This window comes from Molothrus ater, chromosome 6 (assembly GCF_012460135.2).
Source record: "Molothrus ater isolate BHLD 08-10-18 breed brown headed cowbird chromosome 6, BPBGC_Mater_1.1, whole genome shotgun sequence".
In the NCBI taxonomy this organism is placed as follows: domain Eukaryota; kingdom Metazoa; phylum Chordata; class Aves; order Passeriformes; family Icteridae; genus Molothrus; species Molothrus ater.
The window spans coordinates 54,167,903-54,189,715 of record NC_050483.2 but is presented as its reverse complement, the minus strand read 5'-3'; the positions used below and the strand labels follow the sequence as shown (position 1 = coordinate 54,189,715).

General features: G+C 41.9%; 1 protein-coding gene across 5 annotated transcripts in view; it reads left to right on the top strand.

Annotated features, from left to right (window-relative positions):
- Positions 1–21,813, top strand: part of AKT1 (AKT serine/threonine kinase 1) — a 78,905-nt gene that overhangs the window by 18,114 nt on the left and 38,978 nt on the right. For all 5 annotated transcript variants that reach the window (XM_054515122.1, XM_036383813.2, XM_036383814.2 and 2 more), the window contains one exon: positions 21,107–21,235. In XM_054515122.1, the coding sequence (XP_054371097.1) occupies positions 21,107–21,235 (129 nt within the window). The remainder of the gene's footprint in view (positions 1–21,106; positions 21,236–21,813) is intronic.

Below are 21,813 nucleotides of genomic sequence, written 5' to 3'. Positions count from 1 at the left end.
GATTTGAATGAATTAAAATAAAAGCAGCATTGTCATTTTGGGAAAGGAAAAAGCTTACCGAGCTTCATCAAAAAAAGCAAGAAAGCAGGAATACCTGCCTCCGGGCTGTTCTTAGGTATCTCTGTAAGGAAAAACAGATTTAACTTGGAAAACAGACACACAAAATGTGTTTTATGCTTCTGTTGGCATTTTGTGTGTTCTTTAATAGCCTTCACATGTGGATTAGTCCTTCTGAAAAAAAAGGCAACCAAGCCCCCTGAAGAATAGGCCTTTGTGACACTGGAGAAGTTTACTGTGCCAAAGTTATGGTAAGAATTTGTAAATTTTGGCTGCTGAAGTACTTCCTTCCCCTGCTATGTTTTTATGTTGGAAACTTGTAAGTGTGGAAGAGAGGGTGTTTTTTGGTTTGGGTTAGTTTTTTTTTTTTTAATGACAATGCAAACATTCATTTCACAAACTAAACCGCCTGTTCACATGACACTGCTGCTGTATATAAACACCCTGTTGATCTTGTTCTGCAGAAGTGTTTGTTGGGCTTCCTGAGTCATACGGAAATGCTCCACTGCTCCTCTTGGTGCTGTGCTGTGCACTTGGGCTGTGTCTGCTCAGATTTAGTTTCCAAATTAATGTCCCTGAAAGACATGTTTTTTTCTTGGAACAGGGCCTTCAAAGTTGGGATGTTTTCCTGTGCCTCATTTTCTCTCTGTCTTTAAAATTTTTCATTTTGCTATCTCAGGAATAGGTTTTGTCTTAAAGTTGAACCTATTGAGAAGATGTTTGGTGCTTCATAGTTGCAAACCTCTCTTCCTCTTATATGTGATATTGTTTCTTCACACAGATCTTAGTTTGTGGCAGGCAATAACTCAGGCTGAAAGAGCTGTGCAGAGCACACAGGCCCAAGAGGATGCTGCTGGCTGCACTGCCAGGTGAGCCTTCCTGGCAGCCTGGGATCCAGTGTGCAACACAGTTGACTTCACAGGGGTTCTCTGGAGCAACCAAGGGCAGAATTAGAGTCCAGGGCTAGACTGTCATGGTGACAAAATATTTAGAAAACATTTTCTTGCTTGAAACAAAAGCTTGGATTGTGCAACACAAAGTACTGTCCCAGTGTAATAAACGATGCTGTGTATTTTTCAAGGGTTCTGTGTGTTCCCTGACTGTCAGCTCTTGCCAGATTCAGCATGTTCAGGTAAAATGAGGCATTTTTCCTCCAGACTGTTGCTTTTACAAGCTGGGTTAATTGTCACCCTTTATTCAGTGGGGTTGCAAAGATGTGGCAACCAAATGTGACCTCACATTTTGAACACAGTGGGACATCCCTGTTAAAGAGAGAGATGCAGTGGAGCAGTGTCTTCCCTTCAGCCATAGTGGCACAGCTGCATTAAGATCAGTTGCTTAAAACTTACACCTTGTAATTGGCCTAGACTCATCTGATTTCTTGTGTGCTCTGTGACTAGACTTGGTGATTGCTTTTATTGGGTTAGAATGTGCTGTTCTTGCTGCAGTAGGAACTTTTTGTTCTGTAGGTGTTTCATCCTTCCGTAATAACTCATGTAACTTTCTTTTTGTTAATGCCTGAGGTTTTGTGATGCCCTAGCCTTACCAATATCTACACTCTGATTTCACTTTGACAACAGAAGGCACAGGTCTAAAGTGTCTGTAGAAGATTGTTCATTGGGAATAATATAAAATGATTGTAAGATGAGCAAACCTATGTGAACAGAATGAAAACTGCTGGCCAGCCATGTACAGTTCAGTTCAGCACACTGCACCATTTGGCATTAATGCATATTTTTCCCAGTCTAGTCTGTGTTTCCTGGGTAATATCAGTTGTAATTTCAGAGAGAGCATGATTTTACATGTATCCTGCCTTCTCTGCCTAGAGCAGCAGGTGGCCAGATTTCTTTCTGAAAAATAGTGACTTGTCTCAGCTCTAAGCAGATCAGCTGCAAAGACTTTTTTAATCTTCTAAGTTCCTGTAGTTGTTGGACTGTACTGTTATTCTTGAAAATGGAAAACAGAAGCAAAACATGGAGGGGGGGAATATACTCTTCTAAGGTTTGCATCATCTTGCATCTTTGTATGCTTGGCATGTAACTGTGTCCCATTCAGAGTGCTGCTCTGAACAGAGCAGAGCTCGTTCTTTAGCCTGCTGCTTTGTCCCTACCACTAGTTCCTCTGTTGCATTGAGCTACAAAACCAGCTGCTTTTGCTTTTCATACCTATTTGTACCATCTCTAATTTGCTATTAAGATGTTAACTTCTGCCTCCCCTTAGCCTAGCATGTGTCTATACTGTGACTACAACGTAGAGGCAAGCAAGCAGTTTTTCGTGCTTTCTCTTGTGCTAGCCTTTCACACTTGGGAAATGGTCCCTGTAAACAGCTGCAGTGCTGCTTTATTATCCTCTTCAAAAGCTCTGGCTCCTTGTGTTGCTTATAAAAGGCCCCAATGAACTTGTAATGTGTGTGTACTGAGACTGCTGTTCCCAGCAATGCCCAGTATCGGTACCCCTTTTTGTGTGTGTCTGTGTCTGGCTTTCCATTGTCCCTGTCCTGTGACAGTCAGCTCCCAGAACAGGGACTGTCTCGTTGTTCCATGTGTACAGCAGGTGGCTCAGATCCAGATGTGTATCTGAAGTTGCTGTGTACTACAGTAACACAAATCATTATGTTACAGAAAAGCTGCATCTAAAGTAGGGGAAAAATTCAGATACACTGTAATAAGTTTTGTGTACTTTTAAGTGTTGGGGTTTGGGTTTGTTTTTTTTGTATTAATCATCTGACATGTTACTGGTAGGATTATGCAAAAAATGGGTATATATGAAGTTCTCTTCACATTTTATGAAACATTTCCTATGGCCAGAGGAAAGCTTTCTTCTTGGAGCTGCTCCAGGCTACTAGGAATGGGCTACTTCATAACAGCTCTTGTTGGTTTCTTGGAGAGGTTTGTTTATTCCTGTGACTAGAGTGGGTGTGCTTATGGCAAAACCTCATGTTTCTGGAGACTTTTCTCTTTTCAGGCATTATTTTAGAAATGGAATGACACACAACAGGATGTGTGGTTGTAGATACATGTTCATGCTTCAGGGCCCATGCATACGTTTGTGACCATGTACAATCCTGTGCTTTTTCTCTCATCATTCATGTGGTGAAATATACCATGGAGGAACAGTGGATTCATTTCTCCTTTTTATGCCCAGAACACACAGAGAATGTATTGATACTCGTCTTTCTGTTGACTCTTAAAATACTCAGACCAGTTATTGGAGGTAAGGAGATAAAAATGAAGGCACATGCCCATGCAGGCTTGAGATTTTATTCCTCAAATTTGATTTGAAAATTGCAGTTTGCCAAAATCACATCTGTTCTATTTCTTGTGTTTGTATGGTTTTTAATTCTGAATTACCTACATGCAGTATTAGTGTTAGGAATTAATTGCAGCATTCTGAGTGGCTCCACTTTGGGAAGGGTGATCAGACCAGATCACCTCAAATGGCTTTTTTTAACATAAAGTACTCTGTGGTTCTTGACCAGTTTAATACTGGGATATTGGGGATCTCATGCAAAGCCCACCTGGATTTTGAAAGAGAATGACAACCTCATATATAGAGGTGTTTGGCTTTATTTTTCATATTCCTTGTGATGGCTATTAAGGAGAAAATAAATAGCAGTTCCTCAGTTGTCAACAGGCCTTTTAATTTTTCAGTGTTGGCTGGTCTGTTCATATACAGAAGTTGGGATTTTTCAAGGGAAAGGTTCCAAGCTTGGAATAATAAACAAACTGTGCTTATTTACTACTTTTTGTTAAGTGCTGGGTCTGAACCCAAAAGTTACTTTTTGCTTTAGTTGCTAGAATGTCTAGTTTACTAAGATTGCTATGTAGCTGTGAAGCTGCTGGAAGTTTTGCTTTCATTTGTTTATTTGGCTCTTGTTGCTGTGAGGCTGCTGTCAGAAAGTAGAAATATTTCTACCCTCATCCCAGCCTTTCTCCTTCACTTTTTTATAGTCCTGGTATAAAAGAAAGGGGAGAAATTCGGGTGTAGCAGGATGTGTGGTAGAACTAGCTCTGTTCTTTCTGGGCACCTTCAAGCAGGGCTTCTATTTTGTCACTGACAGGAGTTAAATTAGGTGCCTGATGGTGCTGCCTTCAGAAGAAGCTGGTTGGCTTCATCTCCTTCAGACTCTGTGGCAGAGGGGGTGTGCTTTAGGTGCATGTTGTGTTGCTGGTGGCTGGAGGTTGCAGCAGCAGCCTGTTGTGAAAGTTAAGACCTGGGCCATGAGGTCCAGCCTATCAGCAGCAATTGATAGAACAGTCCATGGATAGCAGAGGTGACCTGGAAGCTCATCATGGCTGATCTGGTGTCCTCAGCTACCACCGACTCACAAATTTCTTCCTTTGACCAAATCAGTGTAGTGACTGTGTCATTCATCAAGGCCTGTTCCTGATGGTTTAGTAGCAGTCTTGTCATTTTTTGGCCACTGAGCTGAGCAGTCACCTTTTGAAGTCAGATTCGATAAACCCGGTGATCCATAGTGTGATGGATCTCTGCTGTTTGTTCCAGGGTAATAGTCACCTCAAACAGTTGACATTAAATGCTACATTATGAATGCCCTTAAGTTGTAGATTATTTCATAACAGGTTCTCTGGATGGCTGCAACTAGAGTCCCAGAGGACAGAGTAAATTTTGGACCTGATGTGCTGTTTCACTTAGAAAAGAGAACCTTTGAGGGCAGGGTTGAAGCCCGGCTCAGCCAGGAATGGGAAACCTTGAGTAGTATGCAGCTTCTGGAATTTGTTTTATCTGAGACAGTATTGTGTGAAGTCTGGAGCCAAGGTCTCCATATGAAACTACATTAGGCCTGTGTTTGGATCTGTGTATGAAATGAGATAGCTGTAGTACCAAAGGGACTTTTTTTTATTTCTTATTGTTGTATAACCTAAACCATCTAGAGCCGGGAGATTCTTGAAGGATGCATGTCTAATACCAGCTTCCTGTTAAACTTTCACTAATTATTTCAAAATTATACTTAGAATCTGCGGTGGATGTTTTTAATTTTCTGCTTTGAAAACTTGATACGTCTTCCTTCCTTTTCCCACAATACCAGGATAGCGGTGGTTATTTTGGAAATTGTTTTCCTTGTTCAGGTTTGGATTTTTGCATGCAAACAGCCCTTATGTCTCATACCCTCTTCCATTTTTCTTGGGCTGGAAATGCTGTTGCTAAAAGGCATATCCATTACCCATTCCTTATGGCCCAGAGGAGCTTGGTGGGTCACTCAAATTGAAGGCAGAGCATCCAGGAGCTGAAGAGGTGTCTGGAACAGGAGGGTACCATCATGGAACTGAGAATTGAACCCAGTCTTCCCCTGCTCTGCCACAAACTTCCTCCTTATACAATCACTTCGGACAGGGTTATTTTTCTCTCTGTGTGCCCCAGTTCCCTATCTGTAAAGTGGTGATAACAGCACTTCCTTGCTTCATGGGGATGTTGTGAGGACAAATGCAGCTCAAGCTGTGGGGCTTTTGGATACTGTGGTAACTGGGAGCACAGATGGAAGAAAGGAAATGTCCCACATAAAAGCTTTCTGTTCTTTGAGCCCAGTGGTAGATTGTCATCGCACTGATGTGAGTGTGGCTTCCACTGAAGTCATGGCTTGACTGGTGCCATGTCTTCCCTTCAAAGGTTTCCTTCCTTCTGTGTGCCAACAGGGAAAGCCCTTGATGTCCTCCTGGAGGTGATTGTTTGGGTCCTTGGCTGCAGGCTCTGTGAGCCCCAGAGTCTGGGGGACTCTTGCTGTGTGTTTTCCAGCCTGGCCTGTTCACAGTTACTGAATGGAGTGTGTGCTTCTGGCACCAGCCACCCAGGGCATTTCACAGACTAACTCACACCCTGGAAGGAGTTAAAGATAGGCATGAATGGATTTTCACTTACAAAATCCAGACTACTGCAGCAGTTACTCTGAGCAAGCCCTGGACTGCAGTGTGACCAGAAGAAAGCAATTGTCCCTGACACAACTGGTTAAATTTCATAGAAACCACATCCTTTGTGTTGCCACTGACAACATAACATTCCTTAATGTTTGATTTCAAGCAAAGCTTTATTACCCAGTTGTACATGCAAGCATACTTTCTTCTAAAGAATTTCTGTCCAGAGTCACCACAGAGTGAAGCTCTTTCCATTTTAGTGTGGACTTTTAGTCTTGTTTATATATAGTACAACCAGGTAAGAGACAGGAAACCTATCTGCTTAATATGTACGTTGTGACAAGTCTGAAGGAAAGGAGGCAGTGAGTTGAGTATTTGTTCAATTGAATCTTGTTCATGCAAATAAGTTTTGTTTTGGAAGCTTTTTGGGCCATGAAGTAGAAGTATATTTCATTTATTGCTTACTCCTTAGAACATGGGGCTCATGTCATCTTTCTTCTTCACCTGCCTTGATAAATTCTATATTTAGTCATCTCTGCCCATCCACTTGAACAGGACAAAAATAACTTCAGTGTAATCCATCCTTTCCTTTCCTCTCCACCCCTTCCCTCCCCTTTCCTGCTGCTAGGTTTAGGGCATTCAGTTGTTTGGGAAGTGGTGTTTGTTTTGCTTTGTTTCCTTACAAGTAGGGTTGGAGGGCAGGAGAAAACATTTATACTCTGGCATAAAGTTGTTGTGAAGAGTATGCAAACTGTCAGAAACACTTCCTCCTCTCTTACAACATTTGCTGAGGGGTCAGAGTGTGTGCAGAGTGTGTGGAGGGAGGTGGAGCAGAGAGGTTGGGAAATGACTTGCATGTGGCATACATCTGTCTGACAAAAAGCCAACCGTGCCAGGGGATAAATGGACAAACAAATAGTGTTTCAGTTCTGAACTCAGAGGTTCAGAACTTAAAGTTTGCACAGGAGCAACTCTTCAGATAAGTTTCCAATTGGACCTTGACTTGTGTTGTGCAAACACATAGTAGCTAGCACAGAGGAGTCTGTCCTCTGAAACCCTGCCGGGGAGAGGATCTGGGCAGAGGCTGTGCTTTGCATGGCCTCTCCTGTGTCCTGCAATGGCCATATATATATATGTGTGTATATATATATGTGTGTGTGTGTGTGTGCATATATACATAGCCTAACACAGATCAACACTGGCCAAACCCCCAGAAGTATTTAAGCTTTAACCCCTTGCCTTTAGCATGAATTAAGGTGAAGTAGCATTTTTGTTTATCTGGCTGTGAACATTGGCTATTTTTGGATTGGATAAACAATGTCCACTGAATTTACCAAAATGCTTGCTGTCTATGTTATCTGAAATATTATGGTCTTCCACTATTAAGCTGATAGGGATTTAAGGGAAAGGGTATTGTTTTGGTGAAACTGCTTTGAAATACAGCCTGCCAAGTAGTTGTATCTCGAGCTGAGTGTTGGGTATGTTGTTGTTCCAGACAGACACGTTGTCTGGAGATGTAGGGAGACTGATTGTTCCAACAAAAAATGTTGCTTTTTGTAACTCAAGCATTTTTTTATTAAAGGCGTTAAAGAGGGTGATGTGGAGCAGAAAGATTGAGGGAAAACCCTTTAATTGATGCCTAATAAAATTCAAGTTGTTTTTCAGTAAATTTTTCATTTCAGTATCTGCTTTTCAAAAGTGAGAATTTTTTTTTTTTTTTCTTATTTTTTGCATTCATAGAATTGCTGCAGGACAGAAGGAAGAAGAGTTGGTTTTGAAAATTGGTCACAAATTTAAAGATTAAAATTCTTTGCTCTTCCTCCTCTTTTGCCTGTGTGCCAATAAAAGCCTGAGCCATGTGGCAGTGTCAGAGTGGCTGTGCATCCCCATTTTGAGTTGCACCCTGAGTGATGCGGGTGTGAAGGACGACTGATTGGAGGACACTGATCATGTAGGGTCTTCTGTGGTGTGAGCTGTGTTGGGCAGTGCAGTGGAACCACTCACCAGACCTGGCTTGCACTCAGGAGCCAGAATCCTGGTTTGAACCTCCACGCTGTGAATTTCTAACAGGGCTCGCTACCAGCGCCCACCTTGCCTCTGTGCCGTGGTGTCCGATTGCCTTGGCCTCCTTGCTCAGCCCTGCTTTTAAAGCAAAGGGCACTTGAGTTTCTAGGAATGTTAATTCCTTACTTTGCAAGCACAAATACGTGCTCAGAGTGTTTGGAAAGGAGCAGGCCCTGAATTCAGAGCTTACACTCCCAGGCACGGGGTAATCCTGTTAGGAGTCTGGGCTGCTGCAATGGTCCTGGGCAGGCTGTGCTGCCTCTCAGGCATCTGCTTCTCTCCTGATTGAGTCAAGTCAATATCCTCAAAACTGTAATTTACACTGTAATGATGGATTACACTTGTCATGGTTTACGGAATTTTGTGCGTTTAATAAAAGAAAACGCCTTCTAATGCTTATTATTTCTGAAGTCCAACACGTCTGGACTAAGGCTCAGCGTATGCAAGGCAAACTATGCTTTAATTTTACAACTGTCTGATGGGACTTTGCGATTTATTTGTTGTTACTTCCTTAATGATGTTGCAGTCAGAGGCACTGTTTTGCTAAATGTTGTGTAAAAAGTAAATTGTAGCACAGCAGATGTTGGTATTTGGATGGATGTCGGTGCAATGGGGGGACAGCAACAGTCATCTCTGTCAGCTGTCTTCAGGCTCGGCAGGCCTGCTGCGTGGTTACTTTGGTGTGTAAAAACAGCTCGTTTTGCAACTGGGAAGTTTGGCATTACATTTGGCACTGAGCCATGTAGCTGGGTTAACACAAGTGTTTATCCAGTGATTTTCTCAAAATTGGTAACTTGGAGAGAATGTTATTAAACTTCAGTACAAAGAAAGGGGGAATATGGATGGATCTCTTTCTAAAAAAGGCATTGATGTTTATAATCCTAAATTCCATTTAAAAAAAATCCTTTTATTTCCCTCATCCCTGTCTTCTTTGCTTTTTCATCATCATCCTTTTTCCAGCTTGCCGTTTACAGTTTCCTTTTTAAGGATTAAGACATGGAAACATACCTAATGAAATGCCATAACCACCTTTTTCTCCATCCTGTGTGCTGTCATGAATTAGGTGCAAAGAAGAGAGGATTGCAAATGAAGCTATTTAATTGCCACCATCCAGAATTTGGTAGAAGTTCCAACTGCAGCATGAAACGAGAACCTGCTTGTATGCATAACTGCAGAGCAGTTGATTTCTATAGTATAAATTACTGTAAATTTTACCTTTGGGTTAAGTACAACAATCCTTGCAGGCCATCAAGAAATTTTCATAGAACTCCTGTTAGTATTGGGTATATTTCTTTATTGAGGTAGCAATTTAGACTGCATTTTCAGTAAGGACAGGCAGGAGCATGTAGGTGGTAGTTTTGCAGAACAGCAGTTTCAATCAGATTTTATAGCTGAAATTTGGAACCTGTTGATTTAATGCTCATTGGGAAACTTTATCATAAAGGATTACCTTTTCAAAGCCATTTTAATCTTGTATTGCATCTGTGATTAAATAACTAGATATCTTCATTGCTTGGAAAGGCTTCCATTTCTTTTGAAATTGGGAAAATGATTACACTAGGAAATTTGGATTCTCTGATGAGGGGGGAAGAAAAGTGTATAGAAAAACATCTTCTCAAACCAGTGATAGTGACCCAGTAGTGGACTTGTGCTTAGTTAATCTTGTAGTTGAGCTGCAATTTTGCCACCAAATAAAATACCCGTACAGTAATTTTCATTTGGGTCCTTTGTTCTTTCTCTTTTTTTCTTTTTTTCTCTTTTTTAAAGAAGAAGGTGTTACCTGTATTGTCCAATTTCTATAGCCAAATGTGTCTTCATTTAGAAAACTGTAATTTGTAATAAGTCTGCCCACAACCAAGGTTCGTTTAGTATGCTGTGGATAAATGAAAATTTTAAGTGTTCAGTGACTGCTTTTTGGAAACATTTTTGTCTCTTAGTTTGATACTCAGGCTGTAATCCTGAAGTTAAAAAGGTTTTCTCACAGGGGATGGGGAAATTAATGTGCAAAAGCAGTAAATGGGAGAATAATCTAACCCTTACAGCTTCCCCAGACCAGAGAGTGGTTCAGTCTTTGTGGCCAGTGTGACACAGGAAGATTTTCCTGAGAGTGTTGGCTGTGCCTGTGAAGGAGCAGGGTCAGTGCAGGGACCCTGTGCTCCCAGCCAGGCTCCATGTTAGCTCTGTGGAGCATCCCTATATGTCTGTGTGTATCTGAAGGATTCAGCTTTGAGATTCCAGCTTGCTGGATTTGGCTGCATGTCAGCAAGGAGGTGCTGAGTGGGGAGCATACTCTCCCTACAGGCTGGGCACAGCCTGTGCTTCCAGCTGCCTGTGTCGGTGCTGGGATAGGAGCAGGAGAGGACTGGTGATTGCCACAAGCACAACTGGCATGGCCTGGGGAGGGGGTCAGGCTGCAGCCTCTCCCTGCCCTGCCTGTGCTCTCAGCCCAGTCAGTGCCTGCCCACCAGAGACCCAGCTTGTCCCTTTGCCAGCACTGCTCCCATGCAGCTATTTCAGCCAGAATTGTAACCATGTCTTAACTCATGTCTAACACAGTTCTCTGCCTCCAAAAGGTGCCTCTATCTCCCCCCTCCTTTTCTCCTCCAGCTCCCCTCCCACCTTACTGGCAGCTGCAGGGTTTGCAGGGTGGCCTTGCTTGGCTTGACCTTGCTTGGCTTGGCTGAAGTGGCAGAGGAGCCCCCAGCAGCTGCCACCTGAGCTGGAAGCTGGAAGCATCAGCTCAGGGACCAGTGGCAGGCCATGCTGTAAAACAGAGTGTGCTAAGCATCAAACAGTGCTTGCATGCAGGCTTTTCTGTACATGTGTCTGTACCTTCCTTGCCAGAAGTCCCTGAGGCACCTGGCTTTCAGGAATGTTACCTCAGGTGACCTGTAGGGCTCTTTGTCTCTCCTTTTTAAAAAAATGGAATTAATAAACAAGAAAATGCAAAACAAACAAGAACAAGCAAAAAGCTGTCATTTAAAAGTTTAAAGTTTTATTTATGGTTTTCTGGTGTTCCCAGAATGTGGCAATCTGACTTTCCTGGAGAGCTGCTCTAGTTGTTGCAAGTACTACACCTGATGGGTAGCTGTAATGTGGTTAGGTGAGGTTTGTGTTTTGGAGTTTGTTTGGCTTCTGTTCTTTGGGGACATCCTAGTGAGAGTGGGAAGATGGAACTACAGAGAGTGGACTGTGTTCAGTTATTGGGATGGGGCTTTCAGGATTCGGGTGGATGAAGGAATGTGTGGTGAGGAGCAGCTGTGTGGTGAGCTGTGCATGGAAAACCAGGTGTGGAGGAAAGGTGGGGCTAATGTGGCAGTCCCTGACCTCAGAAGATCCAGTGAGGCAAGTACCAGATTTGATGCCCACAGAAACTGGTGTGAGTTTAGGGCAGGCTGGGGGTGATGTTTATTTTAACATTGCTTATAGGAGCAGTTGGAATAGAAAATGGAATTTTTGCTATGTCCTCCCAAAACAAAAGTAAGAGGCACTGCAGACTGGAAACTGTAATCTAGGCTCCCAGCTTCTGTGTCCATCTGCTTCCCACTTCTGTGAGGGATATACTTTTCATTTTTTGTCCCATTTTTAAAATGAAAAGTGACTTTAGTGTAGCAAGATGCTGTTGGCTACAAGGAAATTAATTTTTGGTAGCAGTGTCAAGGTAGGTAGGTCTTTATTGTGTCTTTTTTCAGGTTGGTCTTTATTTCATTCATCCTTGTGTAAGAAACAGATCTTTGTGTGACTGAAATGCATTCTCTCCTAGAGCTTGGAGCTGTTACAGAGAAGTATAATGAGCTTAATATAATAGATAACTTTGAGGCTAAAAAATAGTTATGATCATATGTATGTGTTTTTAGTTGTATTTTAGACATGTTTCAGTGTCACGGGGCTAAATTTTGGTACCACTGAAATCCAGCATGAATTTTGCTGTTTGATTATTTTAAGACTCAACATTTCTACTGTCTATTATAAAAATAAATGAGATGTAATAGTGAGTCTGACTGACCCTGTTGAGGCAGCAGTGTGGATTGTGCTCTGCTTTACAGTGACAACACACCTTAGTTCAAGGCACAGAAATCCTTGGCAGAGTTTCTTATGCCTGGGTTACTCAGCTAAGCTTAGTACCAGAGCTGCCGTGGCTGTTCTGCTCTTAAACTACTCAGTGGTGAAGTTGCTTTAATAAATTCTCAGCATGCAATTAAGTTACTTTGCAAAATTCTTCTGAAGTGAGGCAGCACTCCTGTTATCTGGAGGAGATTTTCATTGCTGAGTTTGGGGTAGTGACTCAGTAAAACTTATCTGTGGAATACTAAATTTGGAGGCGTAACCAGGAGGTTGCCATGATAACAAATATTAGGACTTGCTTTCTGGGAAGTGCTCCTAATTTTTCCATTGATGGCCATTAAATGCCTCAAGATAAATGAAACTTTTTATTAGAACTAACATGGTCTTCTTGTCCTCCTCCAGGATTTTGTAGACTTGCTAGTGACTAAATGAAGAAGGGAAATCCAAATTAGCCCCAGCCCTATAAAGACACCACCTCTTTTTTAATGTCGTTTCTTATTTTTTCCATTGAAATGTTTGTTTAACTTAGCTTTCATTCATCTTTCTACGAAATATTTATCAGTTTGTATAAATATTTTAAAATTCTACATTGATTTTATTTTCTTGGCACTTTTAAGAAATTTCCTGATGCACAGCATGATCACACAATTACTGGTAAAGCTTTTATTGTAGGACTGAAAACAACTCCATGCATTTATGTTGAAAATTAGGACTCAAACCCAGAAGCTAAAGGGTGACAATACAATGTGTTAATTTCTTACTCTCCATAAATTGCTTATTTATTAAAATCTGTGTTCTGCAGCTTCGTTTTTACTAAGAGAGCTTTTATCCCCCTCTTCAAACTGCCTCTGTAGTTGGTTCATATCTATTTTAGAAATGCTGCTGTTTCCATAAATCTCCCCTAATGTCCTTTAACCTTTTTTTTTCTCCATTTCTTTACAATTCCCTGAGGTTTTGATTAACTTTGTGAATGACACAATGATGTGGTAATGGGAGCCTAGAAGAGCAAGCCAGGGACTCAAGGAGTGGTGGATGAAAACATCCTCAATGTGGATGTTTTCTCTTTTCTTCGAGGCTGTGTCCTGCTTTTTCCCTCCCTGCTCTTGCTTTCCCATGGGGTCCCACACCCCAGGCTACCAGGTCATCTCTCAGCCTCACCAACTTTCAGATTTTAATGAGGAACCTCTGCTGAGTACTTTCCAGGTTTAATGTTCATAAAACAAATAAATGCATCGTAAAAATCACTCTTGCCTGAGTCTTTGACTCACCGAATCTTTTTTTATTGGGGCAGAGTGAGAGAAGGGACTAAAATAATTTTTAATCAATTCATGATCCTGAACATCCTCTATGTTTAGGTCACTTGAGGAATAAAAGTTAAAAACCTGTGATTTCACCTTAATTTGTTCAGGAAGAGCTTTGGTTTGTGTATGTTTTTTTGCTTTGTCCTCTCAGACGCTCTGCCAGTCTCTAGATGGGATTTACTGAAGAGCAAAACTGGGTATGTGGTATTCTAATCAGGCATGTGTTCAGATAAGCACAAGTGTCATGCCTAAGGATTCTTAGGCAAAAAGGTAAAATCATTGAATCAACTTTCAGAGGCTGTCTAGAAAAGCCCATCCTTGTTCAAACACACCAGGGTGTGGTGTGTTTGGTGTTTTTGCTTTAGTTTTTATTTTTCTTTGTATTTGTAGTAGACATAAAATCTTTGGAGCACCAAGTCACATTGTTTGTGTAAGTACATGGGGTGTATTTAAGAGCCTGATTTGCAGAAATACTGACTGAGCTTGAGGAATGGTTGTAGCTACCTCCTTCCTCTAAGGGAAGATATTTAAAAACTTGCAGAGGCTCATTAGCTTAAGTGCCTTGTTAGCTGCTTGTGCTATTTTCCATCATAGTGTCAAGGTAGAAATTACTTGGGGAGAAATAATTGTTCTAAGTATGCTTAATTCAGTTCAGTGAATCTGACACCTCCTCTGTCATTTTTATTTATTTATAAAAATGGGAGAGAGTTGGGCACCTGTCAAAAGCAGAGAAACACATGATGGCACTTTCTGTTACAGGAATGTTTTATTTTGTTAAAATCCTGTAGCTGCTTGCAAGTTTATTTCTAAAGATTTCTCTAATCGTGTTGGACCCCTCATGGTAGTTTTAAGTCCTGTTGTTCGCACCATGAGGTAGTGAAGATGCAATTCACTCTGAGATTGTTTTCAGTATAGTTTAAGAAATCACTTTATATTTTCCTGTAATTTATGTAGCTATCCTTAAAACTGCTGTTTTTAATGAAATTTCATTTACATCTTCTCCCACTGGAGACAGCTGTAGGTTAGGACTAGCCTGACTAAGCTGTGCCAAAGGTAGGAGTAAGGAGTTTTTTACATGCTGATTAATTCTCTTTTGCTCCTTTGGGAATATCTGGTATTGCTTAAATTGATTGCTGTAAGCAATATGGCAACATTTTTGACCTTCTAAACTGAAATTCAGCAAAAAAAAAAGAAAAAGAGAAATATAAACCTCCATGTTTCAGTTTTACATAACTATACAGTTGAAGTATAGCGGTAAAAAATACAGGGGTGTCATCTTCTGCAGTGGTGGTGTTGGCTGGTGATCTCAAACCCTTTGGGAGAGATAGAATCTGAGAACGTGGTAGTTGTCCATCCCCTGCACAGAGAAAGTATTGGGTGAGAATCTGTTTTTCTTTCTCTGTAATCTGGCTTCTCATCTCTCCCATGGCCAGCTTTGTGAATCAGAGCACCCGATGCCTTCCTTAGGTGTTTCCCACCTGCGCTGTTGTGTAACTACAGACAGGGGCAGCTTCCAGTACATTTACTTTTCTACATAGCTTTGTGGGAAGCCCGAAGCCAAGGCTATGTGCTGCTTTCTGAAGTTAATTTACAGATGTGGGGTGCCAGGTGACCAGGAGTTGTCCTCCCACAGCTCCCTTTGTCGCTCAGAGACCAGAGGGCTCATCCATCACCCTCTGCCCTACCTCCGGTGCCCACCTGCCCCCTCCCCATATTCCCCCAAGAAATGATAATGAAGCAGGTGCCCTGACTGCAACTCTCCCTGAACTTGAGAAGCAGCAGGAGGTTTAGAAAAGCTGAAACCAAGGAGGAGGAGGAGGCAGCACTTCTCCTGAACCTGTTGGCAGTCACGTCAGTCACGGCCACGCACCCCAGAGCCATCGCACTGCCTGCGGGGGAAGAGAGTGAGGAACCGATTTATCGTGCCCCAGTCAGCCCACTGGGACCGTGGGACCCCACATCGGGGCCATGCCAGGCACGGAGGAGCTGAGCTGTGCGGGGCTGGCCTGGTTGGTGGTGGCCATGCACAGAGCTGTTCCCACAGCGCTGGCCGAGGGCTGCGGTGACCTCCCCGCCGGGGAGCAGCCCCGCCGGCAGCCCCAGGCTCCTCATTGAGATTCCAGGCACAGGGAGCGCCTCTGCAGCTGTACGCTGGAGGCGGTGGCCGAGGAGGCATCCAGAGAGGGGCCCCAAAAAATCATCAAAGAAGCGGCCCCTTCGCTGTGCCTCTGAATAGGCAGACAAACCAGAGGTCCTCCTCTCTCCGCCAGCGTGTTGGGAAAGACATTAACATAACCTCTTTTTCTTTTCTTTCTTTTTAATTTCCCCAAGCTACTGAAAATCTACTGTGTTTAAATATCTTGTTCTGACAGTTTGCATCGGGGAGCGAGAGTGGTGCACCAGCCTGGTGGGTGTCTGTGCAGCTATTTTTATAAAAAACGAAACATACTTGAGCTGAGAGTTTTCATTCAGGTCACCCTAGACTTAATTGTTTGGTGTCAGGTCGTTAAGATCCAGAATTAGCTCCCTGCACTTGGAAAGTGCTTGCTTCCGAGTGCTTTAGAAATGCAAAGGCAAGTTTTCAAGCCCTGCTTTCTTTTTCCAAATCTGTTTTGATTTCAGCTGGTTTTGAAGCGAGTGGACACTTAATCAGTTTACTCGCGCAGTAAGAACTAACTGTAAATCCCCATCCCACTCCTCAGCACGAAGGAGATGGCAGCTCCTGAAAGCTTCACATCTTTAAGGAAATTTGCGTCTGTTTTCCGAGCCCTTATTAGGCCGACAGGATGCAGACCACTTCTCATGGCCATTGAGGCTCAGAAATGAGTCACTGTGCCTTTGATGGGTGGCACATTAGCGTTTCGATTGGCATAACTTTCATGTTCCCTCGGACAGGAACTGGAGCTGTACGAGCAGGGAGTGCCCTACATCATCAGAGCGTGTGGGAATGTAGAGAAGGCTTGCATAACTCAAAAGCTCTAATTTTTTGAGTGTTATGCTTAAATGCAATTAAAGGTGCTACTTCTGATGCTCAGAGCAGAAAGTTTAATGCATTATTTATTGGTAGATTTGTGGTAGCCACCTGACTGCATTTCATATAACTGAGACTTTGTTTTCAGTCAGTGCTCCTGGGCTTGTTACTTGGTTACTTTGGGCCATAAGAAAGTTAATAGTCAGTCGGGTGCTTTTGTAAATATCAAGGGTAGCATTGGATGCTGACTTGGTTAACCTAAGGATTTATTTTTTTTTCAAACCATTGGTATGTATGAGTTGATTAAAACAAAAACAGAGGCTTCTTAAATATAGTCTGTTCTGAATTAAAGGGTGTGGTGTTGGCTTTGAATGAGCTTGATGCAGCAACAAGCATGCAGCAGTTGGTAAATAAAGATGGATTTTCTTTTGTTCTGCTGGTGCTTGCTGCTCATTATTCTCCACTTACCCCGTGAGCTTCCCAGGGAGTGGCAGCTGTTTCTGATGTTAGACACTCTATCAGTGGTAGACAGCTCCAGATTCGGTGAGATACTGTTGTGGGGAGGAGAGGAAAATAATCTAACCCTGCATTATTGTAAATCCTCAGTAGAATTAACTTTTCATGAGCCAAAGGAGTTTTGTGTTTAACTTTTTCTGAAATATTCAGGCATAAGAATGCTTTGCAGTATGTGTTACAGCGAAAAAGCTTTTCTGGCATGAGATGGATTTACATTCTGAGTGTGTGTTAAGTATTTTAATGTGCAGTGTGTGGGGGCAGGCACAAGGCAATAAAGGGAAATCAGTCTATAACAATCTTTGTGTATGTTTCCAGATATATACAGTTTGGGAATCTTTGCAATTTGGAAATTGCTCGGAGTAAACAGAATGATACATAAAGATTTTAAATAATAAAGCTAGCAAGCTACAGAGGAGTGTGTTTGGTTCCAGGATTTTATATGTAGGATTTATAACCCATGCTTTTGCTTTCCTGTCTCTGCAGTGTTAGCATTCTGTTACTGAAAACAAAGAAGGCTCTGCCAGGGCATTACACAAGCAATGAATCACAGAGGAAAAAATGTTTTGCTTTGTAAATTGTTCACTTTTCCATGGTGGATCATTATTTTTTTTTTTAGTGTTGTCTGATAGAATTTGCCACACATGCTTGCATTTACTGTACTCGGTATGATTCTTTCTAGTGTGAGTACATAACTGCTAATATTAGTGACTTCAAGTAACTTCTTCTTGTGATTCTTAAAAACAAAACCACAACAAGGAACAAAGAACACAGGGCAAAAATTGAAACAGCTCAGTTCACTCTTGAGGCATGACAGCTTGCTGAGTATATTGGAGGAAGGAAAAGGTGTTGATGTTTTTCAGACAGCTTTGTCCCAGCAGTTCCACATAATTATTTTTTTGTCTGTATTGACAAACTCCTTTTCTGCCTTCAGTACTCAGATTTGCTGTCACCTTTTGATGTGGTCCTTGTGGGCTGTAGGCCATTTATAGCCTTTTAGCTAATCATAAAACTATAAACTTGTTTCTTAAGAATATGCACTTTGTACATCTTTTTGATGACTGTTGGTGAGTCTGTGTTTCCGAGCTTCTGCAGAGGAATGATAGCTTGCTCAGGCTTGAATACAAAATTATACTTGGAGATCATTTCCTTGGGAAGTCACACACCAGGCAGTGTCTTGCCACTTTTTTGCAGGATGCAGAAGTACAACCTCAGTGTGTTATATAATAAAAACTTGTACCACAGATGCTGCGCTGTGCCTCATACTCTACTTGGCAAGAACAATAATCAATAATATGTTGGATTGCCATATTACAGTATTCATTAAGCTCCAGACATGTGGAAAAAATTTTAAATAAAATCATGTTATTTATTTGCAAATTAAAAAGGTGGATCAGGAACCATAACCAGCTAAAGCAATGCTTAAAGGAAGATCCAAGTAGAATGATCCCTGCAGAAAGGCTGGTGGTAATGAAATCCTAGATTTTTCACACAGAAGCAGTGAGTGTGGAGGAGGATGCTATATATGTATGGAATGCACAATTTTAAAGACTGTGTGATTAATCCTGTTAGAGGATGTGTTTCTAACAGAGAAGCAGATCGGTGGGATAAAGCTGTAAGAAAGTATGAGAGCCAAACATAAGCATCTAATCTTAGAGAAAGTCTCCTGTGACAGTACAGTGTCATTCTGTTTAAAATTATGTGTACTTCGTTGCAAATAACCAGATAATAATTTCAGAATCTGCAAAAAATTAGTGTCCCCTCTGTAAATGCCAGTGAGGAGGATGTGTAGCATAAATTAGGGAGTAAGGGAAGTAGAAATTCTCAGTCTTGTCTCTGTTCAGATAGTATTTGTCCCATCCAATCTGGGTTTAGTCCTAAGTGCAGGTATGATAAGGGGTGTGTGGTGGTCATTAGGTCTCCTGGGTGTGCTTTATGCAAGAGAAGAAAATGCCAAGGAGTCTGGTATGTAACAGCATGTTCCAAAATCCTGATGGTTTAGGCAGCCACCTTCCCAACCTGCTTACCTGGCAAACCTCTAGTCAGGAGCTGGGCTGAGCATGCCAGTGTCTTCTCGTCCCTGTAGTCACATCTGTGGTGTAGCAGTAATGAGATTGGAGTAATCTCACTGATCTGGGCCGAGTTGGACTGATAATTTAAATGTGAAAGGCTTCATAATCTCCTGCTGATCCCAGAAAGTTTTTGGCATTTAATTAAGGTCAGAATTAAAAAGATGATGACAACAAAACCTTCTACATTTACCTCCTTGCCTATAAATGTTAAACCATGACAGGTGAGTTCTGAAATTCCTGGAGCGATGATGACACTTTCGTAAGCGCCTTACAGGCTGGTGTAACACTTAGGGCAATAACAGCCATTGCTAAAAGAAACAATGAGAAGGTTTGTGCTCCTTTTCCTCTCCTCTTTCTTGCCCCATACCTGTTTCATTAGTTCACATGGATGTTTTCTGCAGACGTGGCCACTGCAAAGGTGACTCTGTGTGACTCTCCCTAACAGCTCAGTAGCTCTTAGTTTTTTGGTTTAGATGAGGAAATTGAAATCCCAGTGAGGACTAAAGAGGTGAAAGCAGCTGGTGGGGCTGTGCACACCCCTGTCTGTGTTGTGTGGGCGTCGGGGTTGCTTCTGCTTCTGTGTGCAGGAGAGAGAAGGATGAGTGTGAACGGAGAAGTGACACAGCTGCTGCCCAAAGCAGGTTGAAACTGCACCACAGACGGAGAGGAGGTCTGTGGGGACAGGAAGGAGACAAAGCAGCTGCAAGGGAGTTCCTGGGGCAGGGTGCACTTTGCTGGGAGAGAAATCACCAGCAGAGGAAAGCTGAGCAATGGGAAAGTATGAGAGGAGCCTTGGAGAACAGCAGAGCAGCAGAAGGTTGCTAGAGCCAGTAAATCTGGTGAGCCTTCTCCTCTCATCTATTTTGGTTGTTTGAAGAGCTTGCCAGCAGGTGAACCTGTGGGCACTGGGCACCAGCCACTGCAGGGCAGCATTACAGGATGCACAGGTGTGGTCCTGCTGTGGCAGGCTGGAAAGGAGTTCAGCTCTGAGTGTACTCTCTCATCTTCTCCCCAGTGTTAAACAAACCAGTGAGAAACCATACAGAAGGGAGGAGGGCATGGTTGATGTGTGGCTGTGGGTGCTTTGTAGTTGACCACTTGCTTTTAAAAATTTTAAATCAGTTTTTGGGGTGAGCAGAATTGGAAAAGTGTGGCCAGTACTGTGTTTAGAATAACACCTTGAATGAGATTTTTGTGACTCAGTTGAGTAGAAACAGGACCTTTTAGGACCTAGAGGGGCAGCTTGACGCCATGAAAAGCTATTTGAGATTCTTGAGAGACTGCCTCAGAAAACAATGATCTGGTAAATGAGCAAAAAAACTCAGGCATACTGACAGTCATCCAGAAGAGCCTTCAATGGGATTTCTGCTTCCTTCCCTGAAGACCTTAATAAATCCAGTAAATAACTGAGGTTTTGATTAACTCTTTCCTTCTTATTCTGCTGCTGAACATTTTGAATGTGGCTGTAATGCAGTCATGCAAGTGTCACCTGTGCAGGTTACTCAGATGAGCAGTAGCATGGTGTGAGCAATGGATGTTTCCTCAGACAAAGAAGGGTGGCATATCTTTCAGAGTAGATGTTTGTTTTCGACTTTGTGGTGGCTATACATCATCCAGTGTTTTCTCCTTCATATTGTGATGTATCATCTTGTGTTTCATGCTTGAGATGTTGTGAGAGAAGTGAGTGATGTTATGTAACATAAGCAGAGAATTATCTTCTTATGGTCTGAAAGTGACTGTTGGTTTGATAAAGCAGTTGACTAATTAGTAAATTACCCATTCTTGTTTAAAATACTTGCGCTGCAAAATGTAAATGAAAAAAATTTCTCCACTTGTCAGTATGAAAAATGACAATAGCAAAAATAATACATAGGACATCTGCTCTGATTTTTTTAAAATTTAAAATGCATTTAAGGCAGATGTTGCAGAATTTGAATGGAAATCAAAGTAGATGGAAGAACAAAACATAGCTGTTTACCTTTTGTGAAGTCCCATTTTTATGGCTAACATTGCTATCAGTATGTGACTCAGTGCCTGTGTTTTTCCACTGTTTGTATCAGACTGAACTGAATGTTCTTACAACTGCTGCTGTCAGGATGACATACAGTTCCAATATTAACAGAAATTATTGATGTGTCAGTATTTTGGGGTGTTTTCTGATGTTGTTTCCCTTTGCCCATCCTCTCTTTCCAGGAGAATACATCAAAACATGGAGGCCACGGTATTTTCTGTTGAAGAATGATGGCACCTTCATTGGCTACAAGGAACGGCCACAGGATGTGGACCAGCGGGAATCACCTTTAAATAACTTCTCAGTAGCTCGTAAGTGTTTCTAGCTGCTTCCTTGTCCACTTTGGGGTTGATGTCTTCTTGTAACACAGCTGGGAAGCTGCATCAGTAGCATTCAGATCTGCCCAGAGTGCTGTGTCTAAACACAAAGTGTGTTTATTTGAGCTGATAAATCCCACTGTGTTTCTCAGGAATGATTGTAACGTGGAGGTTTGATGCTCTGCTTATTTTTCTTGTTTTTTTGAAGCTTTCTAGTAATTTAGCGTTTCTGGTTATTGAATAAAATGGGTTTATTTGTTAATATTTTGTATGTATGTTAGTCAGCAAATTGCTTTAAAGTGAAAATTTACCCAGGTGCATGTACTTGGTGGGGTAGGTACAGCAGAAGCATTTCTGCCACCAGATCTGGATTCCAGTGGCATTGACATTGGTCAGAGTTATTTAATTGTTAGCATAAGAGAATGCAGAGTGAGCACATGTTTTAACAAAGCACACTTGGATTTTCTTAATTTTGAACACAAACCCATAGTTCTTCTATCAAAGCCAACAAAAGGGTTTGGAAATAATAACAATCTCCTAACCTCTGCACTCTCTACTATGCAAACATTTCC